The sequence below is a fragment of the Anopheles ziemanni genome, chromosome 2 (assembly GCF_943734765.1).
Source record: "Anopheles ziemanni chromosome 2, idAnoZiCoDA_A2_x.2, whole genome shotgun sequence".
NCBI classification, from domain to species: Eukaryota; Metazoa; Arthropoda; class Insecta; order Diptera; family Culicidae; genus Anopheles; species Anopheles ziemanni.
In genome coordinates this window covers 88,297,693-88,317,801 of record NC_080705.1, presented here as the reverse complement: position 1 = coordinate 88,317,801, position 20,109 = coordinate 88,297,693, and the positions used below count along the sequence as shown (strand labels likewise).

Genomic DNA, 20,109 nt, shown 5'->3' with positions numbered 1-20,109 from the left:
CGTTTCGCCTTCCAAAGATATATTCCTCCGTTTTACCCGCTCTGTTATTATCGTAGTTGGCACTGCTCAACACAACACGGCGGAAGTGTAGAAAGTGTTACGGCTGCAGTGCTACAGTGGAAGCTATTTTTCGCTTATTTAATTTTTTTGTGTTACAACCCCAGCATCAACTAGGACGTTCCGGGTTGCTATCAGACGCAACGCCAACGTGAGCAGTGATAAGAATCTTCCATCGCCCAGAACCCGGTGCCAGAGCGCACTGAGAAGAACGAAGGGAACCGAAAATGTCCGGTGATACGCAACCGAAGAAGCGGAAGGATAAGAAAAGGAAAAAAGGTAGGTCCACTTGTCCACGGTTCGCGAGTGATATGCTAAATAAGACCGGAAACTGACTGAGAACGGCCACGGGGGTATACGTTGCGTTTAGTCGGAGACGGTGTTTGGGCCGTTTTCCTTTTCGTTCATTTAAATCATTCTACTGATAGGAAATGAAGTTCTACTGCTGGTGGTACATCTTCGCTTGACCGGAGGCAGCTGTGACAGCGGTTTTCATTTGGCCTCCCTTGAGGTCGCTTTTAATTTAGAACATTATTAGCTTGTCTGAAAATCTTTAAATAGCTCCGGATTTTCTGGTGTATTAGTGCTCGGTCCTGTCCGGTCCGGTGTGCGTTCCCTGATCCATCGTTGTTGCTGGTTTCCATTTGAACTGATACAACGTGTTTCACAATATTTTAAACCTACTTGATTTGATGAAAGTTGCAGGATAACCACTTCCTTTAAACATTGATAAATGCACGGCATGAAATGGAGGATTTTTTAAATTACACGTAAATTTAATGATTTTTAAACCACTAAATCAGCTATCCATTCTAGGGAATCCTTAGGTTACTACGCATTGATTGCATTTTTCGAAGTTTTTTAAAAGTATCAGAATTGCGTAAATGGTACATTTTGATTTTGAACGCAATTTGGAGTCTACTGCGTTACTGAAATGCAACAACATCATTCGATGGGAATGTTTTCTCCGTGTATCCTACGCAAAAGAACCGTAAGAAACCATTCCCGTAAACAACATCCGCCGGGTCAAACGGTCGTCCCGAGCTGACGCAGCTGTGAAGGATGCAAAATGCGCGACATCTTCGGTGCAAAGGTTCGATAGCACCATTCTTCTTCGAAAGGGAAACGCTGTTTTTACATTTGATGTTATTTTTCTCGGCGCGATACGCACATTTTACTGCCATGTCCCGTTTTCCGCGAGCGCGCGTTTATTTTGCGCCTCGTCAGGCCATCATGTGCCGGCGTTTTTGTTGCCGGTAGCTGCGCCGCGCCAACGATATAAAAATATCATTTAGCAAAAGTCGTAAACGGGGAAGGAAGAATGTGTGTGCCCTTGCACTCCGTTCTTTCTTCATGTCTACCCCCTTGCGAGTTTGGCGATGAAAGTGAGACTGCCGCGTGGTCGTCGTTGTGACGTGTGCCACGTCACATGCCATGTGGAGGGTTTTTGGCACGACCCCCTATCGCGTTGTATTCGAAAAACCATTAACTGTATAACAAAAGTAAACTAACAAACACTTTTAACCCTTTCTCTGCCAGATGACGAAGATATGGTAAAGGAAACGACAGTTCATGCCCCGAAGCAACAATCGGCCGGTGCTGCCCAGGCCGCCAAGGATCCAAGCGACGTGCAGATGCACATCCACAGTGACCATGGAACCGGTGGGCACTGGTGTGCGAAGGTCGTCTTCTTTATTTTGCTGGCCGGCTTGGGTGCATTGATTGGACTGATCATCATGGAGAATCAAGGCGTTTCAAACGAGGATACACCGCTGTCCGAATCCCGATACTCGGAGTTCTTTAACGGCTGGGTCGACGAGACCCGGCAGGACGACCATCATCACGAGGAAATACTGGCGGCCATCAATTCGCTGGATGATCACGACGATCATGATAATGGTGGCGCGGAGCATGCCGTAGACGATCACGACGATGACGATGAGCATGGTGGCGAAGATGACGATCATGATGATGGAGCTCCGTACGCGGAAGTAGAGGATCATGATGACGACGACGATGGCGCACAGGGGCAGGACGAAGATGACGACGATGAGGGCCCGGCACAGAAGCTAGAAGATGATGAGGTGGAAGAGATTTTCGCCCAACAAGAGGCAGCTGCCCGCCAGGAGGCCTTTGCGCAGGCTCAAGACGATGACGACGATGAGCAGGACGATGATGGTGATGGTGATGATGACGATGACGATGATAACGGTAAGTTATAAACTATCTCCAGTGGCTTTCTTTCGGTCGTTCGTAATTATGTCTCAGTTCCTGGCACGTTTTAGGTGCCAACGACCAATCTAATGTTGCTAATAACAATGACGACGACGATGACGACGCAAATGACGATGATGATGAACATTTTGATCTGAAACAGAGTGAGGAAACTAACAACAATGATCAAAAGGATGATGATGATGATGATGACGATGATGACAATGAAAACAACATAATTGGCAATGACAAGGATGAACAGGATAATGAAAATGACGATGGTAAAGAATGTTTATGTTTCACTTTGCTGCTTTAATTCGATGTTTGTGACAATCGAACAGAGTTCAAGCTTTGCTTTACAATGGCTTGATTTTTTTAGCCATAATTAATCCTCGAAAAATGATCATGCTTACCGAAAGGACTAACAAAAAGCTACTGATAAGGATAATACTGCCAAGAAAGGTTGCAAAATGATTTCATCTTTTGTGCGAACAGAGTTATTCCATTTCATTAGCGGATGCTATTTTTGTTTTGATCGTTTTGAGAACATAAATTTTCGTGCTTTGCTTTTGAATTTAATTTTTGAATAATTCTGAGCGTTTTAAGCTATCCAATCAAATTTTCCTTTTCCAAATCCTACAGTAGTGGTAAATACTGCCCCGGAAAATAATGACGAAAGTGCTGACGATAATAATGATGATGATGATGATGATGATGATGATGAGGAAAATAATGAGACTGCTGCAAAGGAAACTAATATTGATGTTGATGATGATGTTGATGATGATAATGATGATGATGATGATGGTGACGAAAATTTGGAAGTAGTAGAAGATCAGGAAGATAATGATGGTTAGTATTTAGGGTTTCTTAAGTCCATTAGCGTACAACACTTGCGATTGCATTTTCACTTAACCCCAAACATGTGACCACTTCATTTAATCTTAAAAATAATGCAACTTTTTTCTTGCACTAAATCTCTTCTGTATTTTCCAGAACCAAGCTTGGTGAAACCGGTGCCTGCGGAAATTGTCAACGATGGAAACGACAACGACGATGACGACGACGATAACGATGACGATGCAGAAAACATTGCCAGGGAAATCGAAGAAATTGCTCAAGCAGATGATGATCAGGATGATACACCATTCGATGAAGAGGTAGTGTATCCTTAGTTTCGTTTTATGTATGAGTAGAATTGAAATTACCGCAAAATTTATTATTTTTTTCTGCATGATAAAGCACTTCTGTGATTTGATTTTATTTCAATTTGTTTTATTTTTCTTATGCTTTTGCTTTCGCCACCAATTAATTGGTTACAGAAGCCCCCTAACGCTTTGCATTCAAGCTTTAATAAAAACGCACGAATGAAAAATTTGAAAGATGATGCCGCTGCCGATCATATAGAAAAATTGCTTGATATTGACAAGTCTGAAACGAATGGCTTGCAATCGGATCAAAAGCGAGAAGCAACCGCTGAACCGCCGTCCGTGATGCCTGTCACGGGGGAAACGCTGAAAAATCAGATGGACGAGTTGGTGCGAAACTATAACAAACTTGCCCAATCGCTAGACGTCCCGCTGGTGGAGGAAACACTCGATGAACCCGAGATCAAGGAAGATACTGTAAAAGGGTCACAGCTTCGAAAGGTAATGCATGAAGGTTTGCAATATTTTGCAAACTTAACTTTGTATGTTTGGCAAATAATTTGTGTGTGGCAGTTTGACATTGGTGTTGTGGCAGTTCGTTGATTTTAAATTGTAACTAATATTTCTATTGCGTTATTTTAAGGATGAAGATGATGACGGCGACGAGGATGAAATTGAAGAGGTAAAGCGTGGATCAGAGCAACCAAACGCTGCTGACGACGATGATGATGATGATGATGACGCTGACGACGATGGAAATGAAGGTGGTTTTGATGAGTTCGTCGACAACGATGGTGGTGAGGAGGAATATCTGGCAAAGTTGCGTAGTGAACAGCAGCGTCGTACAGCGGCCGAAGAAGAACGCAAATCTGCCGTCGAACCGGAAGAGGAAACTTCACGTAAGTGATGAACGGTGCGGATTTGAAGAAAACGAAAGGGGGGCTGTTTTAAAAGGGAGAGTTGTTATTAAATTACTAGGCGCTGTGCCTACGAATCAATACTACAGAATCACAAAATTTATGCTCTTGAGTAATTCATCATCACACTCTACAGTATTTCACTATCATCGCCTACCTAGATCAGTCCCACATTCCGCTTCCCAACCACCATCATCATGAAGAAACATTCCCCGCATTTGGTTCGATAAGAAAGTGCAACTTATTGCTTCAACTCTAGAATGGAGTCCAGTGTAATTTCGAGATCTATTTTAATTAGATGATTATTAGCATATGATTAACTCCCCCGTTCGTATAGTAGTTGATAGCGTTGAAATCATTTAGAAAAATTCTGTTCCTACCGTGTAAAATTAAAAGTAAATCGTACTAAGTACAACTCCTGTTGGGCTACACTTTCAGTTACGGTAAAAATCTTTGTCGGTGTTGCACTGCTCGGTGCTGCGCATCTTCTCTTAACTAGTCCACGTGCTCCTACGAGTGAGTTGTCTTGTTTTACCTAAGTGTACGTTGTACAGTTTTTGTGTTACTGTTTTTTACTTCCCGTTGAATGTGCTGTAGTTCTGTGCTGGTTGTTGATATTTTATGTCTAATACGAATATTCCATTTTTTTTTTCTTATTGGTTTTTGATAAAAGCTTAACTTGGCATAGTTTGGCCGTGTTTTACTTGTTTTCTTTTTATTTGTTTTAGCTTTCATTTTATTTTGTTGACACCTTTCGGTAGCTACGATTTAAAGCAAACACTCACTTTTTGATTTATGCATGGCGTTTTCTAACAGATGCCTTGCGACGTTTATTTTTGTTTCACTTATTATCTTTAGCTCTTATAGATAATCTTTTTAGTTGAATAATGATCTTTTTTGTATGGCTTGGTTCAATGTTTTCTCACATTCTATTTTCTCAATGCTAATAATTTGCACTTTCGAGCTCGATATTGCCTTGAAACCTTGTCACCATCCAACTACGGCTTCTTTGAATTCATACATAAATGTATTTAACGTGAAAAAAAACTGACTTTCTAACAAAATAGGAAATCCTTGTCACTTGATACTGCGCGTTATTGTGCATGTAAGTTGGTGTTGTTATAATTTTCTGGTTGTTTCATAAGCTGTTGTGTATGGCGTAACAAAAATAGAACAAAGAGTGAAAACTAAGTAATTTGCAATATTTTCATCATCGAAGAAAAATCGCCCAATGATAACTCAAAAGTCGGGACGAACAACGGTTCGGGGAGCAGTGCCTCACCGTCCTCCCAGAAAAGAGAGGAAGAAGCCACAACACAAACCTCTTCATCCGCAAGCAATAAATCCGTTGCGAATGACTTTATTTACGCGGGTCCGGTGGAGCAGCTCTCGAACGATAATGCCGATGTAATCGAAGGCAATGGTGAGTGAAGCAAACGGGAGGAGTTGTGTCTCATAGCTTTGCTACTGTAAATGTTCACTTTTTCAGTGATCAGATATGACGAACAGGGCGATCCGGAACGCTACTCTGGTGATGAGTACGATTACGAAATGGAAGAGCTTGATGAAGAGCTGGAAGAAGTGGAAGCGGAAGAGGATGAAGAGGAGAAACATCTGATAAAACAAGAGCAAGAGATCGGTGCTTTCGTTCCGATCACATTCGAAGACTTCAACTCGATGTATCGCCCCCCACCAGAGTTGGCCGAGCTGGTTGTGGAGCAGCAACAGTATGATGTACAGCCAGAGGCGCATCCCCCGACCGAACCACATCTGACGAAGAAAGGGCCGAAGGAATCTCCTTTGACTAGCAAAAAGCCACCGAAAGGTGCGGTGAATAAGCTCATCTATGGTTTGCACAAGGATCCAATCGTAATACCGACCGAGGAGGGAGGAGATCCGGCTACTATGGAGACGGCGGGAGCAAACGTAAGTGCGAAGGGTGAAGCGAAGTCCGTGCTCACGGCATTGCTTTCGGAAATCCCATCACCACCGATTGATCTCGATCATGAATTCGATAAGCTTGTACCCACGGAAGCCACCAGCGCGCGGTCAACGACCGAGTCCGGATCATTTCAACGCCCGGCGTTAGGCCGGAACGAAAGCACGCCGGCTCGCGAGAAACATGTAGAGTTTCTGCTGCCGGAAAGAGAACCTGAGTTCGAGCTGGAGCCAGAACCGCTGTCGGAGCGTATGGCGAACTGGTCCGTACCAGTCGATAATGGTAGCAAGGAAAATCTCTTCATACCCGACGCCAGCGAGGAAGAGATGGAGCCGGACGAGTACGGCGAGGATTACGGCCAGTATGAGGGAGAGGAGGAGGAGGATATGGTGTACGAGGATGACGAAGAGTTGGATGATATTGAATCGGTGCTGCTCAATCAGTACGGCTCCGACGAGGAGGAGGAACCGCTCACTGACGACAACATTCCGCCGGGCGGTGAAGACGAAGAAGCCTCCGATGTCGATGACTCGGATCTTATGCGACGGTTGGAGCAAAAGTATGGCAAATTACCTGCTGCCAGTAGTAGCAGCAGCACCGCCAACACGACGGAAGCGACAAGCCCCGATGACGACGAAGATGAGGCGGCCGCTGCAGGGTGGACAAGTATTTATGCCTATTAGAGGAACAGAACCATCGATCGCACCGTGTTTGATCCGCTCCATCGCTCGCTCGCTCGCTCGCCTGCTCGCTCGTTCACTCTCGTGTGGTTAGCTCATTTCATCACCGCTGTGCTGCGTTCTAGTTTTGTAGGCACACATTTGTTTTTCGTTTTTCGCACCGCAAACTATCATGCCAGCTTCCATATTGCACAAGAATTCTAAATTATCCGTCATCCTTCCATCCGACGATACAAATAACCTTTCAAAGCAAGCTCGGAAGAAGAATGTCGTTCAGAGGCAAAGTTTTCTGTGATTCTGTAGTGTCTCGTAAGGCCAGAAAATCTTACTAAAACTGCAAGTTGTTCACTCGAAATTCCAAATTTGCCAACGCACTGCAACTTTTCCAAAGTGCAGACAGCGTACTCCCACGTGCTGCCCGATGCGTGTGCTGACTCTGTAGCGTTTGCGCTAGAAACTCAACTAATAACCTCTTGTGTCTTTCTTTCTTTGAACATCCATCGCCGTATCGGTTGTTCGGCGTCCCTTTCCGTTAACGCTCCCAACAGAAATCCCAACGAGGGCTGAGGAAGCTGATCGGTCCTATCAGGAAGAATTAAGGCGCGCCCAGCAACAGCTCGACGAGGTGAGTAGGGTGTTCCGTGTGCTTGTTCATCACACATCGTTGTCTAACATCTTATGCTCGGATTATTCTGTTCGAAACAAAATGATCAGAACGAGTACGGACGCATCGAAGAAATAATTTAACTTCGTTTTTGTTTTCATCTTTGCTAGGAGTTCGGGTTCGAATAAAAACAAATAGCACACAAGCAAATAAACCACCCAACCCAGCCCTTCATCATATCCCCTAATTTAACTAGTTCTGCCTGAGCACAACCATGTGTAAGACATCCCTTAGATTTAGAACAACTTGTAATAGGAAGAGAGGAAAGAAGAGGAAAGAAGCAATATGAAATCGGTTTTCCATTGTGATTAGAGGATCAAAAAGGATAAAAAAAACCAAAAATATGTCAACATCATCAACACAATGACAAAAAAATCCCACTGAACACATGCTCTATTACGACACGGAAAGCTGCAATTCGACGAGCTTACCGAAGATTCGAATTACAAATTCAAATCGTTAAGACAAGGACGAAGCACAGACTGGCTGTTGACTGTTTAATTTACCAGAGTTTTTTTTTGTTTTCCCCTTGCGGTTTGGAGGATGTTAACCGTAAGAGTGTGTCTGATGTGTGTGTGTACTGATCTGTGATTTCATTACTGTGTGTTTCACCCAAATACAGCATCCTGGAATGGTGCTACAATTCTTTGATTTCACCACCTTTTTTTCAAGCGGTCGATTTCCTTTTGGACACCCACACAAAATGAAATCAAAGCCTGCTTCCTGTAATGTGAACCTGGCTTTGCGTGGAATAAAAGAATTGAGCAACATCATTCCCATTATGCGAACCTACTGATTTTTATCTACCTTAACAACTAATGTATTCACTGTTTTCCCTTTCTCCAAATGATCTTTATTTTTATTTTTGATTTTGTTTTGCTACTCAAACTTCGCGCATTTAAACCTGCTACTGCACTAACAACTTTTGTTTGTTGTGTTCCTGTGTGTAATGTTTGGCTCCATTAACCCCGCCACATCCCGGGGGATGCTCCCGGAATTATGCGGTAAACAACATAACCCACACGGACGATGTTTGATGTTGACCTGTTCGAAACCTACACACAAAAACAATCATACCACCCCAAAAAATCGCAATCGTCGGAAGTCAGAACCAAGCCCAACCGGCACTCGAGGCGTTCGAGCGGATCATCGCACGAAAATCAAACTCCATTGCGGCGCTAGTCGGACGGGCTCGAGCGTTGGATGCATTGGCCGAGCAACGGCGTAGCAATAGCATCCTGACAGATGCGATCGCTGCGTATCGTAAGGTGATCGTCCAGGACCTGGTGGTCGACGATGGGACGCTGAAGGCGGTTGCCGATCGATGCATCGATCGGTTGCGGTTCCAGGGTCAGCACGCGAAGGCAATCGAGATTCACGAGATACTGATTCGACGATTCGACGACGAACCGCACTATCGCAATCAGCTCGCCGTGACGTATCTCTACATGAACAGGTTGGTTAATTACACCAAAGGAGCAGATGATGCTGGTGGATCGGTGGTTAATATTTTACTTCGGTCATCACAGATTGCCGGAAGCTAAAGCCATCCTGCACGAAACATTGCTCCGTTGGATCGACGATGGATTCGCGCTGGTCCATTACGGGTTTGTGCTGAAAACGCACGATAACAACATGGAGCTTGGAGCCCAGTACTTGCGAGAGGGTATCGATACGGGCCACGAAGGAACGCAGGATGGACGGTTCTACTTTCAGCTCGGCGATGCCCTGCAACGGCTTGGACGGAACGCGGAAGCGCTCGACATCTACCGGAGGGGCGTGGAGAAAAAGTTATTCCTTTCGCTCTACCAACGTTCGCTGTACAACGTGGTTGGGTTGCGATCGCGACCCTTCTGGACGGTGGAGCAAACGACGTACGCGACCGATCTGGAGCGCGTCCGGAGCCAGTGGACGCTGATTCGCGACGAGGGACTAAAGCTACTGAACGCCGACGGGGTGTTTGTGAATGAGTCAGAGAATTTGCGCGATCGCGGCGACTGGAAGCAGTTCGAGCTTTTCTCCCGAGGGTCGCGGCTGGAGAGGAATTGTGCCCGAGCGCCCCTTACCTGTCGGCTGATCGAGCAACACCTTCCGGCGGCACGTTCCTGTAAGCGGGGCCAGGTGAAATTTAGTGTGATGCTACCTGGGACGCATGTGTGGCCACACTGCGGTCCGACCAACTGCAGGATACGGGCGCACCTGGGGTTGAACGTTCCGGACGGTACCCACATACGGGTGGCCGAAAAAACACGGTACGTGATGCATTTAACCTAGAGATTGCGAATGTTCTCTTACTGTTTTTTTTCCTCGTATTTTTCCAGATCTTGGGAGAACGGAAAATGGTTAATTTTTGATGACAGTTTTGAGCACGAGGTGTGGCACAATGGAACCACGACCCGACTGGTGCTTATAATAGATCTATGGCATCCGGATCTCACCGAAAGCCAGCGCCGATCGTTATCTCCAATCTAGTGCACGACACTGGAGGGAATTCTAACCAACGGTCGACGAGAAACGAGCGTGGCGTGGAACGCAGCTCTGCATTTTACCGTACATACATAGATATATACAGAGGGCTGACAAGCAATATGTGGTAGTTGTGTGTAGTAAGTTAAGTTAGATTTTTATTTCTTCTTCTTTGATTCGTAGTGCTGTCTTTTAAAGAATGCGAGTGAGTTTTGCTTTCTATTAGAATAGCGGTTGGCTTGAATCCAAACCGGAGGCACATGATGTTTTCCAGTTGGAAGAAAGCAATCGAATGCTCAGAAAATAAGTTTAGAAAATTCTCCGGAATCACAAGTGTATTTTAACCAAAGGCAAAGCTAGGCATAGAAGAACTGCATTGGAGCGCTAGAGGCTGCAAGGCGTCCCTATCGTCGATCGCGTGTTACGGGTTATCGTTAGGAAGAGTTTCATATGAGGAAAGACAGTGGCGTTGGGCGGAATGGGTGGACACGGGGGCATTCAGTGAAGACGACATAGAATGACGTAGTGACTGACTAGGACTAAGACTTGCTGGTAGCAGAAGTGCGGTGGGAAAGTGGGATTATTCGTCATGGAAGACCGTATTTTAGGTTGTGTAAAGCACTAGAAGACTTAACCGGAAGAGAGAAGTTATCAATCAAAGCAATCAATCAAAATTAACGAAAAGAAAAATTAGTACACGATGGTGAAAAAATGTTCTCCCATTGAGAGAAGAATAAAATTTATTAAAAACAAAACACGTGGTACGTTTTAATCTTCGCTAAAGCTGGACATTCTCTAAGAACCATAGAAACGCGTCCAGAAGTCGAACATTTCCCTATCGTAAATTGTACTACGCCTCATTCCCAGCGGGTCCTGTTGACTTTCCTTGTTGTACAATTCTAATGCCGGTGGAAATATGGCATCATTCAATGTGTCTGTTTTTGAGTCCTCCATTCGTTCGTCGACAGTTCTGCAATGGTAACAAAATTTAAAAACTTACTGCGCTTCATAAAAACCACTAGAGTTAATCTCTACCTACCCCGTTCGGGCAAAGTCGACCAGAAACTTGGTGAACCGGTGCGACACCTTGGCGTCCGGCGAGCCACGCTGAAAGTCCGGAAACAGTACCGGTGCGCGGAATATGTAAAGCAGCTCATCGCAATGCACAATGCCAAAGTCCCGCGTGACGCTTTCATCTTCTTCGTTCACGAAGATGGATGAATATGAATTTTGGCCTTGATAGTTGAACTGGTACAGATAGACCGGCGCGCCGGAGGTGTTTGCTTTCGTTTTATGGTGCAAATGTTGCTGGACACTTAGTGTCATCGGGTACACGAAGAAGGCTTCGTTGAATATCTGTTGCAGGACGCATGAGGATAAGGTATCAATCGATCATCAACGGTAGATTCATCGTAAGACGTATTACCTTCGTTATAATGTGGATGTTTTCTTTCGTAAAACATTCGCCAACCGATGTTGCATTGGTGAAGAATCGTTCCTTTAGCAGTGGAAAGGCGTTTGAGTTATGCGCCCCACGGAGTACGTTCAATAGGAGTGTCTGCTGTTGGCTCAACGTATCCTTCGAACAGTCCGATTCTCTCAGTATGGGAGCGCTGAAGACAAAGCCATCGTTTGGTAGGGTTCCGGTCAACCATGGGGTGTGTAGAATGGCACCTTGAGACCACAACTTCAGAGGTGTTTCGGTTAGAAAGGCATCTTTAACGGTTGCTTTCTCCACAGTGGGTCCATAGACGATCATGGGGTAGCGGGAACCATTCTGTAAGGAGAAAGGTACTAACACGAATCGCTTCTATTGGATGGAAATGGTACCTACCGTAAAGCCAGCAAAGTTTCTGACAAAAAGATCAGCATCCACTGCCCGGAGCGCTTGCACCAACTCGCTGGTGGACATAGTATCCGCACCCTCAACTCCCACCAGGGCGGCCTGATGACGAGCAAGGCGTTCCGGATCGGGTCGTGGTGTACTCCACACCGAAAGAGCACTTCCACTGAGGCTAATAGCTCGCTGGAAGAGTCCTTCGTTGCCGAGATGCATCATCTGCAGCTGAACCGACGCACCGCCCGCACTCTGACCCATAATCGTAACTAACTGAGGATCACCTCCGAACGCTTGGATGTTTCGGGAGACCCATCGTAGGGCTAATCGTTGATCCTTCAGACCAAAGTTTCCACTGGCAGCTTCATCACCCGTCGACAGAAACCCGAACGCCCCGAGCCGGTACGCGACGGTCACAAGAATGACCGAGTGGTCCATCAGTTTTTCCGCTCCGCTGACCAATGGCGACGTGTAACCGGCCATGTAGCCACCACCGTGAATGTACACAATGGTTGGCAACGCCGTGGAGGTTGTATTCACATTGCTGTCGATATCTTTCCTCGACTTCTCCGATCGATAGACGTTCAGATAGAGACAGTCCTCCTTACCCTCAACTCCCCGTCCGGGAAGGAAGAGATTGTGTTGGAGACATGGTGCACGCGGAAACCGCCCGGTAGTGTCTAGCTCATCTTCCTCCCAGCGACTGTTCGGCACGGGATCGGCAAAGCGTAGCTCTCCGATCGGTGGCTTCGCGTAAGGTATCCCAATGAACGCCTGGAATCTTTCACCTTGCACACTTCTCATCCACGTCCCACGCAGACACCCTTCTTCGATGCAGACACGGGGCACATTCTGAGCAGCGGGTCGGCCGGTCGAGACCGTGGCAGACGACGACAGCACTAAAAACACCGGAACAACGAGCACACCGAGTGACATGACGAGTTACGCACAACTGTCCGATTGCAGAATCCGGCAGCCTTTTATACCGATCGCGCAGCCAGATCTCGGGTTTGGTCGGGCGCAAACTTTCTCTTCAATGCGCTAAACTGGGCGTGACACATTTGCGGACATTATTCGTCCGGAACCAAGACATAGCCCGTGTCCAAGAACCCAATCCCGGCCACACCCCTTGAAGGAATCATCCACGTGCTTGTCTTTTCAAGCTCTCGATTGCGTCGGTTCCAGCCTCCTGGATTGTCCGGTGTGGTTGCCCATTAATCTGGTTAAAATTCAAACTGGTTTGGCATTGATTTGTGGAGTGCAAATTTTGGGGCGCCATGTGTCGGGAACAGGTTTACCGACAACATCGCGAACGATGCGAGCAACACCAGTTTGGAGGTTGACCTAAACTTGAATTGGATCTGATTCTATATTTACAACCTCTCTCATTAGAAACTGGGTCAATAAACGATTTAAACACCGATGTCCGAACTGACCTACGACTGTAGTAAAATTTAGCACTTTCTGAATTAGCGCGATCGTTGGGTTTAAATCCCTGTCCGCAACATTCCAGGTGTTAATGACTCGTAGTCACGGTTTACTTCTCGGGTATTGGCCCTTATTTACCTTTATTTCCAACAGTTTTCCTTAAACCTAACGATTGCAAATCTTTCCGGCGGTGCGTATCCCCATAGACTCCCCATAAACAGAAGGTACGATAATACTACAAACTAATAGATGTGGTAAAGTTGGTGCAACCTAGGGAAAATATACGATAGAAAAATATTTAAATTTAGAAGGGAAGGCATTATATTTTACATTTGCACTGATTGCTTCGTTTTTTGCTGTCCATTGGTTTTTTTTGCGCTGTCCCTTCGATCTTGTTTACTTTTTGACAGAATCAGCAGTGTTGACGTTTTTAAGTATCACAATGACGTTACACGTTCGTTCCGTAAAAACTAATCGGTATCACCAAACAAGTGGGAAGTGGATTTATCAGTAGAAATCCTTCCAGAAGGCAAACATATCCTCGTTGCGTCCGTTGAACACCTTCACCTTAACGTTATCCCCGTCGCGCGTGAACTCCTGTACGTCACAGTCCATCGATTGGTAGATTCGGTTTTCGTTCTTACATTCGCGGTACGGGGCGAGCGGTGTTGAGCGACTGAAAAAGAGAAGATTAAAGTGAACCGGGGATTGGTATTTAGTTGGAAACTCCGAAAAGATGTAGTCGAGGAGTATTTCCGTACCCATTGATGGCGAAGTCGATGAAAAAGTTAACGAATGTGTCTACCATCCGCAGCTCGGGCGATCCGGCAGGATAGTCCGGGAAGATCGCTGGCGATCGGAAGAGAAAGTTAAGGTCGTCACAGTGAACCACACCGTAGTCGCCGGTGTCCCCGGCGGCATAGATGGCGGAGTAGGAGTAGCGGCCTTTGAAGGAGAATTTGTACACCCCGACCGGTGCCTGGACGGTGTCGGCGATGGCCGCGTATTGCTTCACTCCCAACTGTATTGGATAGGTGAACGCCGCTTCACTGTAGAGCTGGAAAAGGAGGGCATTTCTTGTTGGTAAACATCCGCTCCAACGTGTGGCGTAACGCTGCATCTACTTACATCGATGAATGATTGTAAATCCTCCGAACGAATGGGCTCGGCCGGGGTTGAATCCTTGAAGAACCGCGACCGAACGCGCTCGAACAGTGTATTGGAGGGTGGCCGTTCCAGCAGGATTGGAAGGATGGTGGTGAAGTTGCTCTTGAGCTCGCTCAAGAGCTGCTCGTTCTTGAAGATCGCCAGTGCTCGTACGGCACCCTCGTTGGGCACGAACCCGGCCAACCACGGTACCTGCTGATATTTACCGGTTTGCCAGCTCACAGTCGGTTTTTCCACGAGAAAAGCAACGGGTGAGTTCCTTGACTCCACCACCGGCCGGAAGAGCGTGAGGGGATCGATGGACCAACTCTACCGAAAGGACAACAGTGTTACAACTCGCTCATGGGTTAAGGATACTTCCAGGATTCCCATACCTTCAGTAGCTTCGTATTCGCTACAAGCTTCTCGCCCGGTACGGTCTGCAGTGCTTCGATTAGTTTACGGGTGGAAAGTTTCTCGCTGCCTTCTACACCGACCACACGCGCCGTAGCCCTGGCCAGCGTGAGCGGATTCTCGGTCGGAATGTTCCAAGGTACGAGCGCGTTTCCACTCATCATGATGGCTCGCTGGAACAAGCCCCGACTGAGCGGACTGATCATGTGCATGTGAACCGACGTTGCTCCCGCACTTTGCCCAACGATCGTCACCAAACGTGGATCTCCACCGAAGTGGCCTATGTTCCGCTGTACCCATTGCAGCGCGAGCGTTTGATCCTTTAGGCCAAAGTTTCCCGGAGCGGCCGCATCGCCGGTCGAGAGGAATCCGAGCACCCCGAGACGATACTGGATGGTTACGAGGATGACACGACCGGTATCCATGATGTACTCGGGGCCCACGACCCAAGGGCTAGCCGTGCCGGCGAAGAACCCTCCGCCGTGGATGTACACCATGACCGGAAGCTTCCGGGTAGAGTTATCGCAGCCCTGTGGGAGGATGGAGATTGAAATGGTAAGCATATGCCAATGTGAACAGCTTCATGCTATTAACTGCTGAACTAAAACTCTGAACTCTAAACGTTGTTCTCTCATTTTTTTTGTGTCAGTTGATGCGCATCCAAGTTCACTTTGAGATTGCACAAACAAAGTTCGTCGTCTATTGCCGGTGCAAACTCATCAAGGATCAACGAAATCGTAAGTAGACTTTTGGTAGACTACTAAGGTGTTTTAGCATCTCTTATTTATTTTGTGGAATTGAAGGTTTCCTGCTTGATATCAAATACACTTTCTGTCAGTGTGAAATAGTATTTATGGTTTTCCAAAATAATTAACGCACAATTTCTATCGAGTTTGTACGGATTGTATTCAGGAAATAAGGTGATTTTTTGTTGTTGAAATGGTGACACTGAGTTCAATCATTTGCGGATTGCCAGCCACCAAAATCAATTATTTTATTAAAACCGTTTGTTTTCTTAGATTGCAAATTGTGTAACAAATTAAGTAGACTTCTGAGTAGTTTGCTGGAAACTGGAAAATAATGTTCCGCTTGAGAATATTTGGCAAAACTTGCGCGAACGTTTTTGTACGCCCAATAAGCCAATCCTGATCCCCGCTAAAGGCTCGTCTCGTTCTAGGACTATAAACGTTCGCTTTTTTTTTGCTAGCAACCATTGTTTTTAACTACCAAACGGGTTTCTCCTGAAATCATACTTATCGATCGGCGTGCATTGGCGTGTGGCTGGCGGAGTCGGTGGGTGTCATTTATTAACGATGGAATAGTAAACAGGTGGTGATAAATTGCATGTAATGTAGCATTAACGTGGACTTAATCTGCGCGAACCTGTCCGCCATTCTGGGTGGTTTATGGGTTGCGCGAGAAAGCCACGTGGTGCCACGTGTTACTGATTGCTGCGTTGGGAGGATGGAATGAAAATCTCGCGCATAGATCATCGTCCATTATACGAGCGTTCTACGTCAGACTGGCAGTCCTGTTAATCCACTGCGTCTAACGAGACGTCTGTTCGTCAAAACAACAATCGGAACAAAAAAAAACTACTCGCCCCGACGAGGGTTTGAGACGAGGTAAAACACATACACACACAAACACCTAATGCTGACGTTCTCCTTCCACCGTCTCCCTCATTCCCCCCGAGAAGGTCGTCTTCGTTGCGGGAAAAGGGGTGAATGTGCCCGTTTGCTAATACGCAACACGCGCTCCAAGTGCAACCGGAGCCGGAACATGCCGCCAGCCATACCTTCCCGCTTAACCTCATCGATTCGTTAGTTGCTAGCTCAGCATGGCTTGTGTTTTGCAAAACGATGCCGGCAGCGAGCCGAGACAGAGGAAAAAGGTAACATTAGGTACGGTTTCATTATCGATCAAATCGCCATGAGTCGGCGAGGGCTCGATTTTTTACAGCGATCGCAAGCACCTAACTACCGGCGGTTGTCCTGTTGGTGTTAATTACTGGCGTATGGCGCCACTACACATTTGCCACGCGATCCCTTCTCCTAGCGCGGCGTCGCGGTGCTAGTCGTTTGGCGCGTGGCCACGAGCCTCGGATTCGTGGATGGAATGTTTCCCACCCAGGCAGGCCCAGGCGGGGGAGCTAGGTTCTATTGGAACCGGACGCATCAGTGACTCACCTTCGGTCGGTAGACGTTTAGATAGAGGCAATCTTCACTGCCTTGGACGGTGGGATCCGCTAGCAGATCGTTCCTTTGGAGGCACATTGACTTCTCGCTGGTTGCATTGTAGGTTTCCTCGGTCCATGGGTCGTTGGGCACCGGGTTCTATGACAGTGAAATACGATCAAGAGTAAAACACGCTTAGTGTGCTATCGAATGTGAAGGAGTTGATATTAATTTAGGACCTGATTCTGGAGCACGCTTCCCAAGACAAGGCATACTAGTGTTCTATTGTGAATAATGTTGCGATTAATTGATAAGATGGCTACCAACCACCTTTGAAAGCGTGTGTATACTTCACTTAAATTACATTAGGGCGTTGGGCAGATTAGACGTACGCGAAGCAAGTAGCAATTTGCATTGAATGGAGTCTCGATCGTTATGAGAGGAGAAGCACAAGGTACCGGAAAACCGCAGTTTCACAATTTAATCGATATTTAATGAGCTGCTCCGAAGGAAATAATAAGCATTCATCATATGATACCTCAGATCGTTAAAGTCAACGACAGAACAGAAAAATAAACCGGTACTTTGACCGTGGAAATTTAAGTCAGTTGGCAGTTTTTGTCTCAGCCACTAAACGAATGTGTATTAGCTTAATGAAATGAAAAATATAGCCTATTATCTCGTCAGCACTTTTCGATCTATATAGCATAAGTTTGTCTTTTTCATGCTGATGAATCCGCATGGCAATAAATCACAAATTTGTGCTTTATTTTATTAATTATTTTGTCAATTAAAAAGAAATGTTAAGAAAGCTAGGTGAATGGAGAGGAATAGAAAATAAATTATTTCATAACATATTTGATGGCAACGTTTGACGGTGGATTTATTTTAAGTATCATTTTGGAGTGGTTAGACTTTTATGTTATGGCATGCTTTTGTGCAAATTAAATAAGCAGACAATTCAAATTATGTAAACGGTAGTTTTTGTTAAAAAATAATATAACGTAAATTCTCGAGCTATCCGAGAGCTCCATCTTAAGCTTGTGCTACTCGTTATAGAAATCATTTAATAAAAGGGGATGAATAATTTTTATAATTTGTAAATAAGTTTATAAAACCTAATTTTCAATGTATAAACTAAAAATGTATACAATCTGAAAGGTTACGCAAACATTCATATTCCACTTTTGCAGTTTATTTGAGCCTACAACTGTCGATTCCTATGGTGCTTAGAGTAACTTACCGCAAAGCGCAGCTCACCAACCGGGGGCCTGGCAAACGGAATGCCGAAGAAAGCCTCGAACGGACCCGCCTTCAGCCCGTCCATAAACGTGCCCAGCAGGCAACCGTCTCCGATGCAAATCCTTGGTGGTCGCAGCTGCTCCTTTGGGTGGCAGGATGATTCGTTCAGTTTCCTTGAGGCCGCAATCAGAGGACTTCCCTCCTTGTTACTACTACTCGTGCACGACACGACACAGTGCACCACGAGAAAGAGAAACAGTACCACAATGCGTGCCATTTTGTAGCCGGTTGCAAATTCCGTCCTTATCGGAACAGGCGTGTGGTGTATTTTTGTCGTCCTTTAAATTACGTCCTTTAAATTTTTTTTGCCGTTCGCTGCTCTGCTGATGTGTAATTAGAAATGGAACTTATTTTTCCACCCTTCGTCGGACCAATTCCGTTTACACGTACGCAGATTTTCGCTAATTTTTTTTTTCTCGCAAAACCGTACACGCACACACATACACACACTCAAAGGCACACGCGATAAAAGGTGCTTTTGATCAACGATCGGGATTAAAGTGGTGGTTGCGCGTGGTCTTCCATCCGCGAACTCTGATAAGACACTGCACCGGTCAGTCGGCGGGTTCGATGATTATATTAGCACCAACACGGCGTCGCAGCCTCTCACCGTTCACCTCCTCCAAGGCCACCCCTCCCGGGCAGCGGGTGTACGCAAGTAGTAAACAATCTACGATAAAATAAACATAAATAAACACACATGTGGTGTAGAGCGGTTCAGTTTCGGTTTCTTATGGGCACGGCTATCGGTCTCGCTTTCCTGATTTCTATTCGTTATCAAAGAATGAGATAGGAGAACAGACGAACAAGGCGAGGGAGCAAAGAATAAGAGCGGGCAATGTAATCACATAAGAAAAGAAGGATGATTTCACTGACGTCCGCGAACAAACGATAAAGCAATACGTCACATCACTCGCGCGAACCTCACTCGGACAGTGCGTAACGGTTGTTGGCTACACGCGTCACCGGTTTCACTACGCGACTTCGCACGACACGCTCCAAAACCGCCACGGCCACACACACGTCCGTTCGCTCGCGCCACACGATGCGTACTGGGCCGATGATACGCGCGGAGGCACTGCGCAGGCCGGCAAGAATGAATGAAAACATGCCCCAACCGCCCCCCCCCCCCCCCCCCCCCATTCGGCACTCGCGGGCGAACATCAACCCTTGCTTCACAGCTCATCTGCTCGGAACATTAGCGCAAGATGAATTCCGATGAAAAGCGCGTCTTCAAATCATTTGATCAGTGTCGGTTTGCTCCTTATCACCTTTGGTTCTGTTTCCCGCGCTATGCTCCCTGTCTTCACCTCGCGTTCAATTGAACTACCAGACTCCATGCTGCTCGTGCGGCCCTTAGACACACCTCCACCAGCACAATCCTCTAAATGTGGGAAATGATACGGCAATGTCGTAGAACTCTACGCGTGCAAGCGTGACCTACATCGTTTCGACCTAAAGAACTGGCACCGGCACGTGCTTGCTGGCCTAAGGTCACCGTTAGAACACGGTTCCTTCTGTGAACAAGAAACATCCCGGCTCACTACGCTCCAGAGATTCTCAAGCAATCGGTGACTTATGGACTTACAAAACCAAAGTTGGCGCTGAACATAGGCACAGAGAGGTGTTTATTAGTCCATCCCAACTTGATCTGCGGAAACGCGCAGGTGGTTTGTGTTTACACGCGACAAACCTGTTAGTTTTGTCTCGTTTCTCATTG

At 46.3% G+C, this 20,109-nt stretch overlaps 3 protein-coding genes across 3 annotated transcripts; 1 reads left to right on the top strand and 2 right to left on the bottom strand.

Moving 5' to 3' along the window:
- Nucleotides 1-284: 284 nt before the first annotated feature.
- LOC131294687 (probable serine/threonine-protein kinase kinX) lies at nt 285-10,742 on the top strand. Its single transcript, XM_058322731.1, has 13 exons — nt 285-336; nt 1,597-2,268; nt 2,343-2,506; nt 3,327-3,431; nt 3,735-3,920; nt 4,063-4,318; nt 4,775-4,852; nt 5,556-5,759; nt 5,826-6,941; nt 7,504-7,580; nt 8,729-9,075; nt 9,149-9,871; nt 9,941-10,742. Exons 1-13 carry the CDS (start codon nt 285-287, stop codon nt 10,089-10,091), a joined length of 4,131 nt encoding a protein of 1,376 aa, XP_058178714.1. The 3' UTR covers nt 10,092-10,742.
- A 378-nt stretch (nt 10,743-11,120) lies between these two features.
- Nucleotides 11,121-12,858, bottom strand: LOC131282503 (juvenile hormone esterase-like). Its single transcript, XM_058311988.1, has 3 exons — nt 11,920-12,858; nt 11,512-11,862; nt 11,121-11,441 (listed from the first exon to the last, which is right to left on the bottom strand). The coding sequence occupies exons 1-3, from the start codon at nt 12,856-12,858 to the stop codon at nt 11,121-11,123; spliced, it is 1,611 nt and encodes a 536-aa protein (XP_058167971.1).
- A 999-nt stretch (nt 12,859-13,857) lies between these two features.
- LOC131282491 (juvenile hormone esterase-like) lies at nt 13,858-18,606 on the bottom strand. The gene is made up of 6 exons (XM_058311976.1): nt 18,331-18,606; nt 17,100-17,246; nt 14,892-15,440; nt 14,479-14,826; nt 14,112-14,407; nt 13,858-14,026 (listed from the first exon to the last, which is right to left on the bottom strand). The coding sequence occupies exons 1-6, from the start codon at nt 18,604-18,606 to the stop codon at nt 13,858-13,860; spliced, it is 1,785 nt and encodes a 594-aa protein (XP_058167959.1).
- Nucleotides 18,607-20,109: the final 1,503 nt, after the last annotated feature.

Bases quoted from the DNA above. Each gene is read 5' to 3' on its own strand.
- LOC131282491 (XM_058311976.1), bottom strand. From the start codon at position 18,606: ATGGCACGCATTGTGGTACTGTTTCTCTTTCTCGTGGTGCACTGTGTC. The intron at 14,827-14,891 runs GTATGGGAATCC...TCCTTTCGGTAG, and splicing joins CGAATACGAAGCTACTGAAG to AGTTGGTCCATCGATCCCCT. The intron at 14,027-14,111 runs GTACGGAAATAC...TCTCTTTTTCAG, and splicing joins ATCGACTTCGCCATCAATGG to TCGCTCAACACCGCTCGCCC.
- LOC131294687 (XM_058322731.1), top strand. From the start codon at position 285: ATGTCCGGTGATACGCAACCGAAGAAGCGGAAGGATAAGAAAAGGAAA. The intron at 3,432-3,734 runs GTAGTGTATCCT...TCGGATCAAAAG, and splicing joins ATACACCATTCGATGAAGAG to CGAGAAGCAACCGCTGAACC. The intron at 4,853-5,555 runs GTGAGTTGTCTT...TCATCATCGAAG, and splicing joins TAGTCCACGTGCTCCTACGA to AAAAATCGCCCAATGATAAC.
- LOC131282503 (XM_058311988.1), bottom strand. From the start codon at position 12,858: ATGTCACTCGGTGTGCTCGTTGTTCCGGTGTTTTTAGTGCTGTCGTCG. The intron at 11,863-11,919 runs GTAGGTACCATT...TTCTCCTTACAG, and splicing joins GAAACTTTGCTGGCTTTACG to AATGGTTCCCGCTACCCCAT. The intron at 11,442-11,511 runs GTAATACGTCTT...GTCCTGCAACAG, and splicing joins ACATCCACATTATAACGAAG to ATATTCAACGAAGCCTTCTT.